Raw genomic sequence first — 18,028 nt, forward strand, 5'->3', positions numbered from 1 at the left:
ACTTGGTCCTCGGGACCACAAGGGCTGCACATTTTGTTTTTTGCCCTAGCACAAGACGGCTGATTCAAATAATCAACTAATCATCAACCTTTGATAATTTGAATTAGCTGTGTAGTGCTAGGGCAAAAACCAAAATGTGCACTACTTGGGGTCCCGAGGACCAATTTTAGGAAACGCATTAGAGAAACATTATGGGCTTTAGGACCCTCCATTACCCACTACCCTCCTGGAGAAGGCCCCAGCTCTCCTGCACCTCAGCCTGCTTCCGTGTCACTCTGGCAGCCAGGGTAGGGTGGAGGTCCGAAAGGCGGGAAACAGTCTCGTTCAGCATCTGGAGAGAGTGTGGTCGAGGAGGGGATGGGGGTAGGGGATGGATGTGACACAATTCATTTACAGTTGATTTACAGTCTTGGAAAACGACCCACGTTCTTTAAAATGGAAGTCTTATGGTTAGATTTGACACAGAAGTGTAACACCACTTCATCTATGGTTAAGGGGGAAACTGTTATGCAGGTGAATGAGGACCCAAAAGCGACTTGGCGAAAACAGAGTCTTTAATCCAGTTAAAGGAAATAGCAATACTCCTAGACAAATCGGAGCGGTAAATAAAGCATAAAAAACAATTCCACTCGTAATCACGAGAACTGACTGGAGACTCGATAATAAACTGCAGGTTGCCTCGGGAAGGCACTTGACCGTAGCAGACTCAGACACCTGCTCACCACGCAGCATCTGAGGGAAACACGACACGACAGGGCGATACAAAGACACAGCACGGTGAACAATATACAAGGATCCGACAGGGCAGAAACGGAAAACAAGGGGAGAAATAGGGACTCTAATCAGGGGAAAAGATAGGGAACAGGTGTGGGAAGACTAAATGATTGATTAGGGGAATAGGAACAGCTGGGAGCAGGAACGGAACGATAGAGAGAAGAGAGAGAGGGAGGGAGAGAGAAAAAGGGGAACGAACCTAAAAAGACCAGCAGGGGGAAAACGAACAGAAGGAAAAGCAAAATGACAAGACAATATAAGACAAAACATGACAGTACCCCCCCCACTCACCGAGCGCCTCCTGGCGCACTCGAGGAGGAATCCTGGCGGCAACGGAGGAAATCATCAATCAGTGAACGGTCCAGCACGTCCCGAGACGGAACCCAACTCCTCTCCTCAGGACCGTAAACCCTCCCAATCCACTAAGTATTGGTGACCCCGTCCCCGAGAACGCATGTCCATGATCCTACGTACCTTGTAAATAGGTGCGCTCTCGACAAGGACGGGAGGGGGGGGGAGGGAAGACGAACGGGGGTGCGAAGAAAGGGCTTGACACAGGAGACATGGAAGACAGGATGGACGCGACGAAGATGTCGCGGAAGAAGCAGTCGCACAGCGACAGGATTGACGACCTGGGAGACACGGAACGGACCAATGAACCGCGGAGTCAACTTACGAGAAGCTGTCATAAGAGGAAGGTTGCGAGTGGAAAGCCACACTCTCTGGCCGCAACAATACCTTGGACTCTTAATCCTACGTTTATTGGCGGCTCTCACAGTCTGTGCCCTGTAACGGCAAAGTGCAGACCTCACCCTCCTCCAGGTGCGCTCACAACGTTGGACAAACGCTTGAGCGGAGGGAACGCTGGACTCGGCAAGCTGGGATGAGAACAGAGGAGGCTGGTAACCCAGACTACTCTGAAACGGAGATAACCCGGTAGCAGACGAAGGAAGCGAGTTGTGAGCGTATTCTGCCCAGGGGAGCTGTTCTGCCCAAGACGCAGGGTTTCTGAAAGAAAGGCTGCGTAGTATGCGTCCAATCGTCTGATTGGCCCTCTCTGCTTGACCGTTAGACTGGGGATGAAACCCGGAAGAGAGACTGACGGACGCACCAATCAAACGACAGAACTCCCTCCAAAACTGTGACGTGAATTGCGGACCTCTGTCTGAAACGGCGTCTAACGGGAGGCCATGAATTCTGAACACATTCTCGATGATGATTTGTGCCGTCTCCTTAGCGGAAGGAAGTTTAGCGAGAGGAATGAAATGTGCCGCCTTAGAGAACCTATCGACAACCGTAAGAATCACAGTCTTCCCCGCAGACAAAGGCAGACCGGTAATGAAGTCTAGGGCGATGTGAGACCATGGTCGAGAAGGAATGGGAAGCGGTATGAGACGACCGGCAGGAGGAGAGTTACCTGACTTAGTCTGCGCGCAGTCCGAACAAGCAGCCACGAAACGGCGCGTGTCACGCTCCTGAGTCGGCCACCAAAAGCGCTGGCGAATAGAAGCAAGAGTGCCTCGAACACCGGGATGACCAGCTAACTTGGCAGAGTGAGCCCACTGAAGAACAGCCAGACGAGTGGAAACAGGAACGAAAAGAAGGTTACTAGGACAAGCGCGTGGCGATGCAGTGTGCGTGAGTGCTTGCTTAACCTGTCTTTCAATTCCCCAGACTGTCAACCCGACAACACGCCCATAAGGAAGAATCCCCTCGGGATCAGTAGAAGTCACAGAAGAACTAAAAAGACGGGATAAGGCATCAGGCTTGGTGTTCTTGCTACCCGGACGGTAAGAAATCACAAACTCGAAACGAGCGAAAAATAACGCCCAACGAGCTTGACGAGCATTAAGTCGTTTGGCAGAACGGATGTACTCAAGGTTCTTATGGTCTGTCCAAACGACAAAAGGAACGGTCGCCCCCTCCAACCACTGTCGCCATTCGCCTAGGGCTAAGCGGATGGCGAGCAGTTCGCGGTTACCCACATCATAGTTGCGTTCAGATGGCGACAGGCGATGAGAAAAATAAGCGCAAGGATGAACCTTATCGTCAGACTGGAAGCGCTGGGATAGAATGGCTCCCACGCCTACCTCTGAAGCGTCAACCTCGACAATGAATTGTCTAGTGACGTCAGGAGTAACGAGGATAGGAGCAGACGTAAAACGTTCTTTTAGAAGATCAAAAGCTCCCTGGGCGGAACTGGACCACTTAAAACACGTCTTGACAGAAGTAAGAGCTGTGAGAGGGGCAGCAACTTGACCGAAATTACGAATGAAACGCCGATAGAAATTAGCGAAACCTAGAAAGCGCTGCAACTCGACACGTGACCTAGGAACGGGCCACTCACTGACAGCTTGGACCTTAGCGGAATCCATCTGAATGCCTTCAGCGGAAATAACGGAACCGAGAAAAGTAACGGAGGAGACATGAAAAGAGCACTTCTCAGCCTTCACGTAGAGACAATTCTCTAAAAGGCGCTGGAGAACACGTCGAACGTGCTGAACATGAATCTCGAGTGACGGTGAAAAAATCAGGATGTCGTCAAGGTAGACAAAAACAAAGATGTTCAGCATGTCTCTCAGAACATCATTAACTAATGCCTGAAAAACAGCTGGCGCATTGGCGAGACCAAACGGCAGAACCCGGTACTCAAAATGCCCTAACGGAGTGTTAAACGCCGTTTTCCACTCGTCCCTCTCTCTGATGCGCACGAGATGGTAAGCGTTACGAAGGTCCAACTTAGTAAAGCACCTGGCTCCCTGCAGAATCTCGAAGGCTGATGACATAAGGGGAAGTGGATAACGATTCTTAACCGTTATGTCATTCAGCCCTCGATAATCCACGCAGGGGCGCAGAGTACCGTCCTTTTTCTTAACAAAAAAAAACCCCGGCCGGAGAGGAAGAAGGCACTATGGTACCGGCGTCAAGAGACACAGACAAATAATCCTCGAGAGCCTTACGTTTGGGAGCCGACAGAGAGTATAGTCTACCCCGAGGAGGAGTGGTCCCCGGAAGGAGATCAATACTACAATCATACGACTGGTGAGGAGGAAGGGAGTTGGCTCGGGACCGACTGAAGACCGTGCGCAGATCATGATATTCCTCCGGCACTCCTGTCAAATCGCCAGGTTCCTCCTGAGAAGTGGGGACAGAAGAAATGGGAGGGATGGCAGACATTAAACACTTCACATGACAAGAAACGTTCCAGGATAGGATAGAATTACTAGACCAATTAATAGAAGGATTATGACATACTAGCCAGGGATGACCCAAAACAACAGGTGTAAAAGGTGAATGAAAAATCAAAAAAGAAATACTGTGTCTCACTGTGGTTACCAGATACTGTGAGGGTTAAAGGTAGTGTCTCAAATCTGATACAGGGAAGATGACTACCATCTAAGGCGAACATGGGCGTAGGCTTGTCTAACTGTCTGAAAGGAATGTCATGTTTCCGAGCCCATGCTTCGTCCATGAAACAACCCTCAGCCCCAGAGTCTATCAAGGCACTGCATGTAGCACCCGAACCGGTCCAGCGTAGATGGACCGACATAGTAGTACAGGATCTAGATGGAGAGACCTGAGTAGTAGCGCTCACCAGTAGCCCTCCGCTTACTGATGAGCTCTGGCTTTTACTGGACATGAATTGACAAAATGTCCATCAAATCCGCAATAGAGGCACAGGCGGTTGGTGATCCTCCGTTCCCTCTCCTTAGTCGAGATGCGAATACCTCCCAGCTGCATGGGCTCAGTCTCTGAGCCAGAGGAGGGAGATGGTTGCGATGCGGAGCAGGGAAACACCGTTGACGCGAGCTCTCTTCCACGAGCTTGGTGACGAAGATCTACCCGTCGTTCTATGCGGATGGCGAGAGCAATCAAAGAGTCCACACTGGAAGGAACCTCCCGGGAGAGAATCTCATCTTTAACCACTGCGTGGAGTCCCTCCAGAAAACCAGCGAGCAGCGCCGGCTCGTTCCAGTCACTAGAGGCAGCAAGAGTGCGAAACTCTATAGAGTAATCCGTTATGGATCGATCACCTTGGCATAGAGAAGCCAGGGCCCTAGAAGCCTCCCTACCAAAAACTGAACGGTCAAAAACCCGAATCATCTCCTCTTTAAAGTTCTGGTAATTGTTTGAACAATCAGCCCTTGCCTCCCAGATAGCTGTGCCCCACTCTCGAGCCCGGCCAGTAAGGAGTGAAATGACGTAAGCAACCCGAGCTCTCTCTCTAGAGTATGTGTTGGGTTGGAGAGAGAACACAATATCACACTGGGTGAGAAAGGAGCGGCACTCCTTGGGCTGCCCGGAGTAGCAAGGTGGGTTATTAACCCTAGGTTCCGGAGGCTCGGCAGACCAGGAAGTAACAGGTGGCACGAGACGAAGACTCTGGAACTGTCCAGAGAGGTCGGAAACCTGAGCGGCCAGGTTCTCCATGGCATGACGAGCAGCAGACAATTCCTGCTCGTGTCTGCCGAGCATGGCTCCTTGGATCTCGACGGCAGTGTTACGAGCGTCTGTAGTCGCTGGGTCCATTCTTTGGTCGGATCCTTCTGTTATGCAGGTGAATGAGGACCCAAAAGCGACTTGGCGAAAACAGAGTCTTTAATCCAGTTAAAGGAAATAGCAATACTCCTAGACAAATCGGAGCGGTAAATAAAGCATAAAAAAACAATTCCACTCGTAATCACGAGAACTGACTGGAGACTCGATAATAAACTGCAGGTTGCCTCGGGAAGGCACTTGACCGTAGCAGACTCAGACACCTGCTCACCACGCAGCATCTGAGGGAAACACGACACGACAGGGCGATACAAAGACACAGCACGGTGAACAATATACAAGGATCCGACAGGGCAGAAACGGAAAACAAGGGGAGAAATAGGGACTCTAATCAGGGGAAAAGATAGGGAACAGGTGTGGGAAGACTAAATGATTGATTAGGGGAATAGGAACAGCTGGGAGCAGGAACGGAACGATAGAGAGAAGAGAGAGAGGGAGGGAGAGAGAAAAAGGGAAACGAACCTAAAAAGACCAGCAGGGGGAAAACGAACAGAAGGAAAAGCAAAATGACAAGACAATATAAGACAAAACATGACAGAAACGCCACAAAAAGATGCAGAAAAGGTCTAGGAAGGAGTAGTCTAGATTTTAGTGTTATGTTTCACTGTCTTATGATAGTTTCTCTCTACTTAGGATTGAAGTAGTCTTGAGTACTGAGCAGGTGGCCTAGTGGTTAGAGCATTGGGCCAGTAACCGAAAGGTTGCTAGATCGAATCCCTGAGCTGACAAGGTAAAAAATATGTTGTCCTGCCCCTGAACAAGGCAGTTAACCCACTGTTCCTAGGCCATCATTGTAAATAAGAATTTGTTCTTAACTGACTTGCCAAGTTAAATAAAGGTTACAAAATGTGCTTACACCATACACATACTACTACAGTGTATTCCTTTTAAATTCCTATTGGAGTACATTTGAGTATTTTCCATGATAACATTTGTAAACGACCAGTATTTCACTTGAAATGGAACTGAACACAACCCTGATGTATGAATGATGCATTGCTGCATTTCACCATAAATGCATGAATTATTCTGAGCTACATTCCCCATGTGCCGCTCACCATGATTTGGCTGGCAATATTGTAGATCTCTGTCTGACCGCAGCTCCCCTGGTTATCGGATCCAGACAGGACGCTTCTCTACCAAACAAACCAAATAACATAGAGTCAATGTGTAATAACGTGTAATTACAAAACAATGATAATCTGCAGAACCTTGGGACCACATTTCCACATACCATTCAAATAATAAAGAGGAACTATGGAGTAAAACGATCTTATATTTGGGGTTATGATGTTATGATGGGGACAGTTGTACTAAGCTCATGGCGCATATATTTTTCAAGAATCAATCAAACTTTTAACAGCATGTAAATATTGCAGATTGTACCTTTACAGGATCACTGGTGCAAAATAGGACTCTTGTCCAAATTCCTATTCTGCCTTTTTACCTTCCTGTTGATGGTGCAGATGATGGTGTCAGCCTGTTGGTAGAAGGAGGAGACGTCCAGAGCCAGTTTGAGGTCTTGGTGATAGTTACTTAACAGTGACTGGAACCTCAGCCAGCTACCAAAGAGATACAGTATCTAGTTCAGTGCTTTGGGAATGGGATCACAATGGGGTCAAATTCCCAGATATGACTTGAAATCCAAGATGGATGTGAAAGTAATTCAAGTCAGACCAAGGACTGCTACATAACATGGAAAGCTGTAGTTACATAGGAGTAGATAGGAAAACAACATGTTAACAGTAGCCATAACAAATATACATCCATAGCACCAAGAACAAAGTATATGTAGCCTAGTCAAGGACTCTAACCCAGACGCTTATAAGAAATAGGGTTAGGGTTAGGGTTAGTATGCCTTCCGACAAACCATCAAACAGGCAAAGCGTCAATACAGGACTAAGATTAAATCGTACTCCACTGACTCTGACGCTCGTCGGATGTGGCAGGGCTTGCAAACTATTACGGACTACAAAGGGAAGCAGAGCCGCGAGCTGCCCAGAGACACGAGCCTACCAGTCAAACTAAATATCTTATAGGCTTGTTTCGAGGCAAGCAGCACTGAAGCATGCATGAGAGTATCAGCTGTTCCGGATGACTGTGTGATCATGCACTCCGTAGCAGACGTGAGTAAGACCTTTAAACTATTTAACATTCACAAGGCCACAGGGCCAGACAGATTACCAGGATGTGTACTCTGAGCATGCACTGACCAACTGGCAAGTGTCTTCACTGACATTTTCAACCTGTCCCTGACCGAGTCTGTAATACCAACATGTTCCAAGCAGACCACCGTAGTCCCTGTACCCAAGAACACCAAGGTAACCTACATAAATGACTGCCGACCCATAGCACTCACGTCTGTATTCATGAAGTGCTTTGAAAGGCTAGTCATGGCTCAGATCAACACCAGTATCCCAGAAACCCTAGACCCTCTCCAATTTGCATACCGCCCCAACAGATCCACAGATGATGCAATCTCTATTGCACTCCACACTGCCCTTACCCACCTGGAGAAAAGGAACACCTACGTGAGAATACTATTCATTGACCACAGCTCAGCATTCAACACCATAGTGCCCTCAAAGCTCATCACGAAGCTAAGGACCCTGGGACTAAACACCTCCCTCCAACTGGATCCTGGACTTCCTGATGGGCCGCCCCCAGGTGGTAAAGGGTAGGTAACAACACATTGCCACGCTGATGATCAACACAGGGCCCCTCAGGGGTGCATGCTCAGTCCCCTCCTGTACTCCCTGTTCACCCATGACTGCATGGCCAAGCACCAACATTAAGTTTGCCGACGACACAACAGTGGTAGGCCTGGTCACCAACAACGATGAGACAGCCTATAGGGAGGAGGTCAGAGACCTGGCATTGTGGTGCCAGAATAACAACCTCTCCCTCAACGTGATCAAGACAAAGGAGATGATTGTGGACTACAAGAAAAGGAGGACCAAGCACGCCCCTATTCTCACTGACGGGGCTGCAGTAGAGCAGGTTGAGAGCTTCAAGTTGCTTGGTGTCCACATCACCAACAACCTAACATGGTCCAAACACACCAAGACAGTTGTGAAGAGGGCATGACAACATCTAATCCCCCCCAGGAGACTGAAAAGATCTGGCATGGGTCCACAGATCCTCAAAATGTTCTACAGCTGCACCATCTGACTGGTTGCATCACCCACCGCCTGATATTGCTACTGCTCAGTCTCCGACCGCAAGGCACTACAGAGGGTAGTGCGTACGGCCCAGTACATCACTGAGGCCAAGCTTCCTGCCATCCAGGACCTTTATACCAGGCGGTGTCAGAGAACGACTCTCAGCCACCCTTGTCATAGATGGTTCTCTCTGCTACCGCACGGCACGTGCTACCGGAGTGCCAAGTCTAGGTCCAAAAGGCTTCTTAACAGCTTCCACCCCCAAGCCATAAGACTCCTGAACAGCTAATCAAATGGCTACCCAGACTATTTGCTATTCCCCCCCCAGCCTCATTTTTACATTGCTGCTACTCACTGTTTATTATCCATTCATAGTCACTTTACCTCTACCGACATGTACATATTATCTCAATTACATCGGCTAACCGGTGCCCCCGCACATTGACTCTGTACCAGTACCCCCTGTATATAGCCTCATTACTAACCGGTGCCCCCGCACATTGACTCTGTACCAGTACCCCCTGTATATAGCCTCATTACTAACCGGTGCCCCCGCACATTGACTCTGTACCAGTACCCCCTGTATATAGCCTCATTACTAACCGGTGCCCCCGCACATTGACTCTGTACCAGTACCCCCTGTATATAGCCTCATTACTAACCGGTGCCCCCGCACATTGACTCTGTACCAGTACCCCCTGTATATAGCCTCACTACTGTTATTTTATTGTTGCTCCTTTTTTTTGTGTGTTATTTTTCTATTTTTCTTATTTATTCATTTCTTACTTCAGTTTGTTTTAGTAAATACTTTAACACTTTTTCTCTTAAAATTATAATGTTGGATAAGTGCTTGTAAGTAAGCATTTCACAGTAAAGTCTACACCTGTTGTATTCGGCGCATGTGACAAATGGAATTTAATTTGATTTAGCCATAGAGAGAAAAAAAAACTATAATAAAGCACGAGTGGCCATGATTTATCATGAGTATATCACAGCCTAGGGGCCTCGAATGCTTTACTGTTATTGCTTTATTTTGTAATTAAAGTAAGGTGCTATTGATGTATCTTGCTCAAACAGTCAAAAATGGGACTTTACGTTTGGTTAACGGTGTTCTCTCCAGAAGGGATTTTGTTGCCTTCTGTCTGTTGCAGTCTCTTCCTCTTCTCTCCCTCGTGGCCGGTCTCCACGTCAAGCGTCTCGTACTGATGTCCATCCTATAGAGGACATTAGAAAGGAAGAATCTGTGAACCAGTACACTCAATGCATGGTTCTGACACTTGAGGGCATGTATGTGGATACAGTACAATATTGTAGGAAGTAAATGTAATCAATGTGTAGTGCATAAAGGCCCATGACATGATAACATTTCTTTATCCATTCCAGGGTGCACATTTTTGTTTTAGCCCAGCACTAACACACCAAGGTCTGTTAGTCCTTGGTTAGAATAACATATTTTTTTATGGATTGAGATACACTTAATTATGAGCTGTACCTGTTTTATGTCCAGACTTCTCGTCATCTGTATGAGGGAATTCTCAATGTCCTTTAGGTCTCGCTGTTGGGTCGGTGACGCGTCCTCTGGGTCCTGCAAAGGACATCCAAGGACACTACAGCCATACTTCAGATCCCGAAGCTTCCTCTTGAACCAAGAGTCCACCTGTGTAGAAACACAATTGAGTAATAACAAGTCTTTAAAATCAAGTTGATACGAAATTAGTTCAAGGGATTTTTACTGTAGCAGATATGCTCTTACAATAAAGTATCTATCCATGATGACATGATTACATTTGATGAGTACTGTGCCTTTAGTGAGGAGATTACTGTTTATAAATACAGAAAATATACTGAAAAGAGTATATAAAAATATACTGGAACACTGATTTAGGTGTTTTGCTAACTAAACAGTTTGGAACCCGGGATTAAACATCTGGAAGTGAGCAAGCAAAAAGGAGTAAATGTACTATTATTGATAGTCATTTGTTACAAAGTAAATCTGCAATATAATCATGAAATATATTATTGCTAGTCAAAAAAGAACAAGCCTGCAATATATCATGAATTACATTCCTTTACATTTCCCAATATAATTTATACAGACATGTCAAATTGCAAGCATTGCAGGTGCACTGAGAGACAGTTGCAAGCCTGTGGTACTCATTATTCTTGTGTTTTACAATTGCACAAATAAATCAAAAAGAAGTGATGAAGTAAAAAGACGACTCTAGCTCCCACTCCTTACATTTCTTTTTGGACAGTTACATTTTATGACGGTCTTGTAAACAAGATGAATTGGTCCCATTTGGGTAATATATATATATATATCAGTTGAAGTCGGAAGTTTTCTTGTTGACAAATTATAGTTTTGCCAAGTCGGTTAGGACATCTACTTTGTGCATGACACAAGTAATTTTTCCAACAATTGTCTACAGACAGATTATTTCACTGTATCACAATTCCAGTGAGTCTGAAGTGTACATACACTAAGTTGATTGTGCCTTTAAGCAGCTTGGAAAATTCCAGAAAATGTCATGACTTTAGAAGCTTCTGATAGGCTAATTAACATCATTTGAGTCAATTGGAGGTGTACCAGTGGATGTATTTCAAGGCCTATCTTCAAACTCAGTGCCTCTTTGCTTGAAATCATAGGAAAATCAATAGAAATCAGCCAAGACCTCATAAAGAAAATTGTAGACCTCTACAAGTCTGGTTCATCCTTGGGAGCAATTTACAAATGCCTGAAAGTACCACGTTTATCTGTACAAACAATAGTTGTCATGTTTTGTCTTATATTGTCTTGTCATTTTGCTTTTTCTTCTGTTCGTTTTCCCCCTGCTGGTCTTTTTAGGTTCGTTCCCCTTTTTCTCTCTCCCTCTCTCTCTCTCTTCTCTCTATCGTTCCGTTCCTGCTCCCAGCTGTTCCTATTCCCCTAATCAATCATTTAGTCTTCCCACACCTGTTCCCTATCTTTTCCCCTGATTAGAGTCCCTATTTCTCCCCTTGTTTTCCGTTTCTGTCCTGTCGGATCCTTGTATATTGTTCACCGTGCTGTGTCTTTGTATCGCCCTGTCGTGTCGTGTTTCCCTCAGATGCTGCGTGGTGAGCAGGTGTCTGAGTCTGCTACGGTCAAGTGCCTTCCCGAGGCAACCTGCAGTTCATGATCGAGTCTCCAGTCTGTTCTCGTCATTACGAGTGGAGTTGTTCTTTATGCTTTATTTACCGCTCCGAATTGTCTAGGAGTATTGAATATTTACTTTACTGGATTAAAGACTCTGTTTTCGCCAAGTCGCTTTTGGGTCCTCATTCACCTGCATAACAATAGTATGCAAGTATAAACACCATGGGACCATGCAGCAGTCATACCAATCATGTCTCCTAGAGATGAATGTACTTTGGTGTGAAAAGTGCAAATCAATCCCAGAACAACAGCAAACGACCTAGTAAAGATGCAGGAGGAAATAGGTACAAAAGTATTTATATCCACAGTAAAACGAGTCCTATATCAGCATAACCTGAAAGGCTGCTCAGCAAGGAAGAAGTCACTGCTCCAAAACCGTCATAAAAAAAGCTTGACTACGGTTTGCAACTGCACATGGGGACAAAGATCATACTTTTTGGAGAAATGTCCTCTGGTCTTGATGAAACAAAAATATAACTGTTTGGCCATAACGACCGTCGTTATGTTTGGAGGAAAAAGCTTACAAGCTGAAGAACACCATCCCAAACGTGAAGCACGGGGGTGGCAGCATCATGTGGTGGGGGTGCTTTGCTGCAGGAGGGACTGGTACACTTCACAAAATATATGGCATCATGAGGCAGGAAAATTCTGTGTATATATTGAAGCAACATCTCAAGACATCAGTCAGGAAGTTAAAGCTTGGTCGCAAATGGGTCTTCCAAATGGATAATGACCCCAAGCATACTTCCAAAGTTGTGGCACAATGGCTTAAGGACAAAAAAGTCAAGGTATTGGAGTAGCCATCACAAAGCCCTAAACTCAATCCTATAGAACATCTGTGGGCAGAACTGAAAAAGCGTGTGCAAGCAAGGAGGCCTACAAAACTGACTCAGTTACACCAGCTCTGTCAGGAGGAATGGGCCAAAATTCGCCCAACTTATTGTGGGAAGCTTGTGGAAGACTACCCAAAATGTTCGACCCAAGTTAAACAATTTAATGTCAATACTACCAAATACTAACTGAGTGTATGTAAACTTCTGACCCACGTGGATTGTGATTAAAGAAATAAAAGCTGGAAATAAATAATTCTCTACTATTATTCTGACATTTCACATTCTTAAAATAAAGTTTTCATCCTATCTGACCTAAGACAGGGAATTTTTACTATGATTAAATATCAGGAATTGTGAAAAGCTGAGTTTAAATGTATTTGGCTAAAGTGTATGTAAACTTCCCGACTTCAACTGTATATACACACTACACTGTATATACACACAACAGTTCAAAAGTTGTTTTTTAAAGAAAAGCACATGGTCTACATTGTATTTTTGATCAATTTGATGTTATTTGATGTTATTTTAATGAACAAAAAATGTATTTTTCTTTCAAAACAAGGACATTTCTAAGTGACCCCAAACTTTTGAACAGTGGTATATATACTGAACAAAAATATAAACACAACATCTAAGGTGTTTGTCCCATGTTTCGTGATCTGAAATAAAATATCTCAAAAATGTTGTGCCATTCATCTGCCGCTGTCACCTCATATTTCAGCATGATAATGCACGGTGCCATGTCGCAAGGATCTGCACACAATTCCTGGAAGATGAAATCATTTTCTGCGAGCTCCAGAGCACTACTCCATCGCCATCTTTGCGATTTCGTAACCTTAACCTTAAGCTTGAGGAACCTTTTCCCTGTCTGTCGCCGTTCTCCCTTTGCCATGCCAATGCATTCTGTACTGATGACCTCATGCAAAACGTTGAATGATGCATATTATCTTTCCGAGACCTCTTACATCATCACAGTATGGAGCTAAATCATGGAGCAACCTGCTGCTGGTTCCCTACGGTCTCCACAATAATCTGAAACTTGTTAGGCCTGCCTGCTTTTCATTTTAGAAAGATATTTGTTTTCCTGGAACGTAATGTACTGTATTTTCTGCAGTGAAATACACACTTTGGTAACAGTTTACTTAAAGCTTGCAGTTATAATGCAGTATGATGCGTTGATAAGCTTGTATATGAGCTTTTATAATGTTTTACCATAATGCGTCTCTGTAAGCCCTGTTGAACAGGTTTCATGTAAGAACTGTAACACAAGTTTCACCATGTTGCAAGATTTCCATGTGCCTTCCACAGGTTGACCACAAAACGGAATGCACATACCCTGTAGTATTTGGATAGCTTTACCTGGCTATAAACAATGTGTCTATTTAGTCTTGGGCCCTTGAAAAGTTGAAAACTTCAAGAGATGTAGACATTGTCATGCGAAACAGGGAAATGTACAGACAGATGCACAGAAACGGACCCCCAGAGCTATACTCAATCCTGGTGAAAAATGGAACTTGTGTACTAAACACAGCGATGAGATAACGCAGGCTTTGTGTGACTCAGCCAGCCCACCTACACAGGGCCGAGATGAAGAACGAAGAGAGCCAAAGCCATGATCTCATCTCAAAATAATTGCTCCTCTTCTCGCTGTTGGGGCGTTCCTTTTCCCCTCCCACTGTCCTTTTGCTAGTTGCATGCTCAGCATTGAAAACTGTAACCATTGGACTGTTGTCTGTATAAATATCTAACTTAATTTTCCGGTTTGCTTCAAATGTATATCATGCTTTCTGAGTGCATAAAATATGCATGGTATGTGATAATAAGTACACGATCTTCCTCATTTGTAAGCTTATTTTGGCATGCTTGTGCCACTGAAGTGGAACTTATGGAACATGTGGAGTTATATTTCAAAATAGTTGGTCAATGTCGCCATTAAAAACAATCAGGGTCCCCTTAAATTCCTAAAGGTACTCGCAAATATTGAAATAACCTGTTTGCCAGCTGTGGATCTGGAGAAACACTTAATCACAGGTACAACTTCAGTTTGGCATCATTATATCCACCAACGCAATGTGCCTGATTGCTATTTTTATCATGCAACCCCTTCAATTATGGAATTGGGAGTCGTTTATTCTGTGGAAATAACCAGTTCATCCGAAACGTGGCCTTTTGCCTAGCTTAATGAAAGCCTGCTGATGATCTCATAGCTCGAGAATACAGTGTGGATAATGCAACACTGAGGTAATAGTGCACACATTCTGTGTGTGTGTGGAGGTTTCATGCTGGAACAATGTAATTTATGGTGGTGTTTATATCATGTTGCTTTTGGTAACAGCCGATAAAACAGTATCTTGTGTTGCAGGGTGGAAGGCGCCCAACGGAAAGATTCTGATGTTGTTACTCAGCTTAGTCAGTAACGCAAATCCAGTAATTATTAGTATGTTAAAAAAACACTTATGTAATGACAGCATTACATAGTATGTGAAATGAGGGAGAAAAACATTACTTACACTGGGTTTTGTGGTTATGGATTTAATTCCCAATCCTCCTATTGCCTTTTGGCTCTGGACTTACTTACTTTCAAGTAAACAAGTCAATTAATTTGCTTTCAGAAAGCTTGAGAATGGTTAACACGGGTCACATTGACCAACAGAAACAAAACAAATGTCCATAACACTGGTTGAGACATTCACCATTTCTATTTCAAAGTCAATTGATTTGAACCAGGTGATTTGAAATGTACATTAGTTGGTGCTGGCTTGTAGCCTATCCCAACTCAATAACATGTGAGACACCATGAATAAAACAACTGTAATCCAAGGTTACCTTAGACTGAGTGTTGGACCTCTTATCCAAGTCGTCCTCTCCCATCAAGGATGGCGGTTTTGGGTGAACACTGTTGTGGTTGCTTCGGATCGTCTCCGACGTGGATCTAACGGAAGTGGCCAGGTCAGAGTCACACAAGGACATGTCGGGGGCTGTCTCAACGTTCCGGCAAATAGCAATCTTCCTGATGGATCTAGAGGATGCAGTGGGGGACACAGAATTCCTGTCCTCCTCCACTCTCTCATCCTGATGTCCCTCTGGTGTTGATGCGTAGACCTGGGTGGCCACTTGTGGGAGTTCCGAGTTCCCAGGCCACCCCTGGGACTGGCCCATGTAAAGGGACATTTGGTCGTGTAGCTCCAACTTGTTCGGAGCAGCAGACTTCGGCAGATAGACGTCCACGAACTCCTGGCATTTGGCTTCGGAGGGGACAGACAGCCTGGTCCCAATGGTAAAGGGTTGGATTTTTCTGACGACACCCTCAGACATGGTTTTTGATAGCGGTTTAGTCTAGATGGGCATACTGTGACAAGAGTCACAAAACAATACAGATATCTCACCTCATGTACGGCAATGTCCAGTATCAGAAGTTCAGAATGAGAGGAAAAAAACAGATGAATTATCGAATAAACAACGCTCTTTTCCCCAAAAAATTGTCAAAAGCAAAACTCACTCAAAAAGCCGCCCACCTCCTTGCACCTCATGGAGAGGAAGACAAGTACAGGACACACAATAGAACGTCCCCTCCAGTCTGTTTCAAAGTTATCAACTGAGCTACAGCGCCTGTGTCATGTCAGGGGAAACCAATATGAGAAGGCGAGGAGGGAGGAGTGCCTCTTCTGAGCAAACACCAAGCCAATAGTGAGAGAGAGCGACAGAAAGAGAGAGAGAAATCTGAGTGAAAAGGGAAAGTGTCTGGCTTGCTGCCTGGGTGCTCTCTTAGAAAAAAAGAGAAAAAAGGAAGGGAAAGAGAGGGGGGAAGTTTCATTAAAGAGGAGTGAGGTCACCACTTTCTGTCAAGGGCTGGGCAGAGTCAGAGTGATTGAGGGTTGTAAACTGGAGCTGTAAAAACTTCCTCCCCAAACAAAAAGCTCCATGCTCAGATATGAGTAGAGTAACAGAGGGGTAAAATGTTCTCTTGCTCTCTCTCTCGCTCTCACTCTTTCTCATTCTGGTCTCGCCTGCTCACAGCTGGACAATGAGGTAATGCTTTTAACAAGAACAACAAACATGAAGCACCTCTAGATCTCACGTCTGCAGTCTGCTCTCTCTCTCTTTATCTCTCTCCATAAATGGTCAAATTGTCAAATGTTTGCTCTACAAAGACTAAAGGTGAGGGTATTTGCTTGTTCTCAAACTTGCTTCAAGAATCAATTGTCTTTTCTAACAGTTTTCACACTTTTTCATAACAATCCCTATGAGTTTGTTTTGAGGAGTAACAAAATCCAATGCAATTTTCCACTTATTTTTCTAATTCCACATTCACAGTCCAAACATTTACAGACACACATAGGAAACACATTGTGCTTACTCAGGCCTCAGGCTTCCACTTGATTTGAACCAGGTGTCCTATCAGGCTACTGTAACATCCTCTGTACTTCTTTGGCAATCAATTACAGGTATTTTCCACGTTATAAGCCACAGGCCTATACTGTATGTGGACTGGACTTATACAATGTTGTTTGTTCTTATAGGAACAGGAGAAAATACCTGTCATTGTTTCATGAAGATGGATTGGGGTTTTGTAGAAAGAAGATTTATTTTTGTTTTCTCAAATATTTCACTGTGTAATCCTATACTCTGGTGGAACTGCGTTCACATATTTGCCTTGTACAAGATGTTGATTTATGAACGCGACACAATTACACCATGCTAACTTGCTCACTCTCACAAATGAACACTTCTCATGTTTGTATTTTACCCTTACACCCCATGCCCCCTTTCTCTCGAGGCTCAACTGAAGTCAACTGACTTTGGGTCAACCCCATGAGGACCAAAAATACTTAAGGCATGAAACAGCCCTGTCCATTTACTGTTCCAAGAACCAACCGTCTTATGTACTGTAGCTACATGACCTCAAATTCCTATGGCTATAGCTCACCCCTTACAATGACAGCTCTTGTTTTGCTGATAGCAAGAACAAAGAGTTCAGTCACATACTCCTACATTTTCAACACTTATTCCAACATGGGTTACTAGACATTTTAATTTTTCCATGATGCTAATGAAACATTAAACATTCCAGAATAAATGTCAATATGCAGTATCTAAATATAAATATGACCATCTTGATCCTACCATAAAACAAACTCTATGGGGCGGTTTTGCGGACACAGATTAAGCCAAATCCTAGGCAAATTCTCACTTTTAAACTGAACAAATGTATATTACATTTCTCAGACATGGTTTAAAATAGTCTCAGACTTGCCCAAGTCTAGATTTTAAAAGTCTGATTTCCAGAAAGACGATTATAATTAATTTAGATCTAAGTGAAAGCTTAAATTAAACCTGGCCAAAAAAATGTATTACCTGGACCATTTCAATGATGATCAACGAGCACCACCAAGGCTAGACAGAAGGGCGATTAAATCAATTTTCGTGATTGTTTCCGTAAATACAAAGAAAATGCAGCTGACATTGAGGTTTTTGGCATCTGGAACCTTCCACTGTGAAACAGGAGATTTGTGTGGTGCAAGTGAACA

General features: G+C 44.5%; 1 protein-coding gene across 2 annotated transcripts in view; it reads right to left on the reverse strand.

Annotated features, from left to right (window-relative positions):
- The window catches only part of LOC124015682, a 37,455-nt gene extending 21,060 nt beyond the window's left edge, over positions 1-16,395 (reverse strand). Inside the window, exons 1-6 of one of the 2 annotated variants that reach the window (XM_046331081.1) lie at positions 15,327-16,395; positions 9,985-10,149; positions 9,588-9,706; positions 6,779-6,893; positions 6,390-6,467; positions 216-331 (exon numbers count right to left, since the gene is read on the reverse strand). In XM_046331081.1, the coding sequence (XP_046187037.1) occupies positions 216-331; positions 6,390-6,467; positions 6,779-6,893; positions 9,588-9,706; positions 9,985-10,149; positions 15,327-15,815 (1,082 nt within the window). In that variant the 5' untranslated portion in view covers positions 15,816-16,395. The remainder of the gene's footprint in view (positions 1-215; positions 332-6,389; positions 6,468-6,778; positions 6,894-9,587; positions 9,707-9,984; positions 10,150-15,326) is intronic. The other variant, XM_046331080.1, reaches the window with a different exon arrangement.
- Positions 16,396-18,028: the final 1,633 nt, after the last annotated feature.

The sequence above is a fragment of the Oncorhynchus gorbuscha genome, linkage group LG26 (genome assembly GCF_021184085.1).
Source record: "Oncorhynchus gorbuscha isolate QuinsamMale2020 ecotype Even-year linkage group LG26, OgorEven_v1.0, whole genome shotgun sequence".
In the NCBI taxonomy this organism is placed as follows: Eukaryota; Metazoa; Chordata; class Actinopteri; order Salmoniformes; family Salmonidae; genus Oncorhynchus; species Oncorhynchus gorbuscha.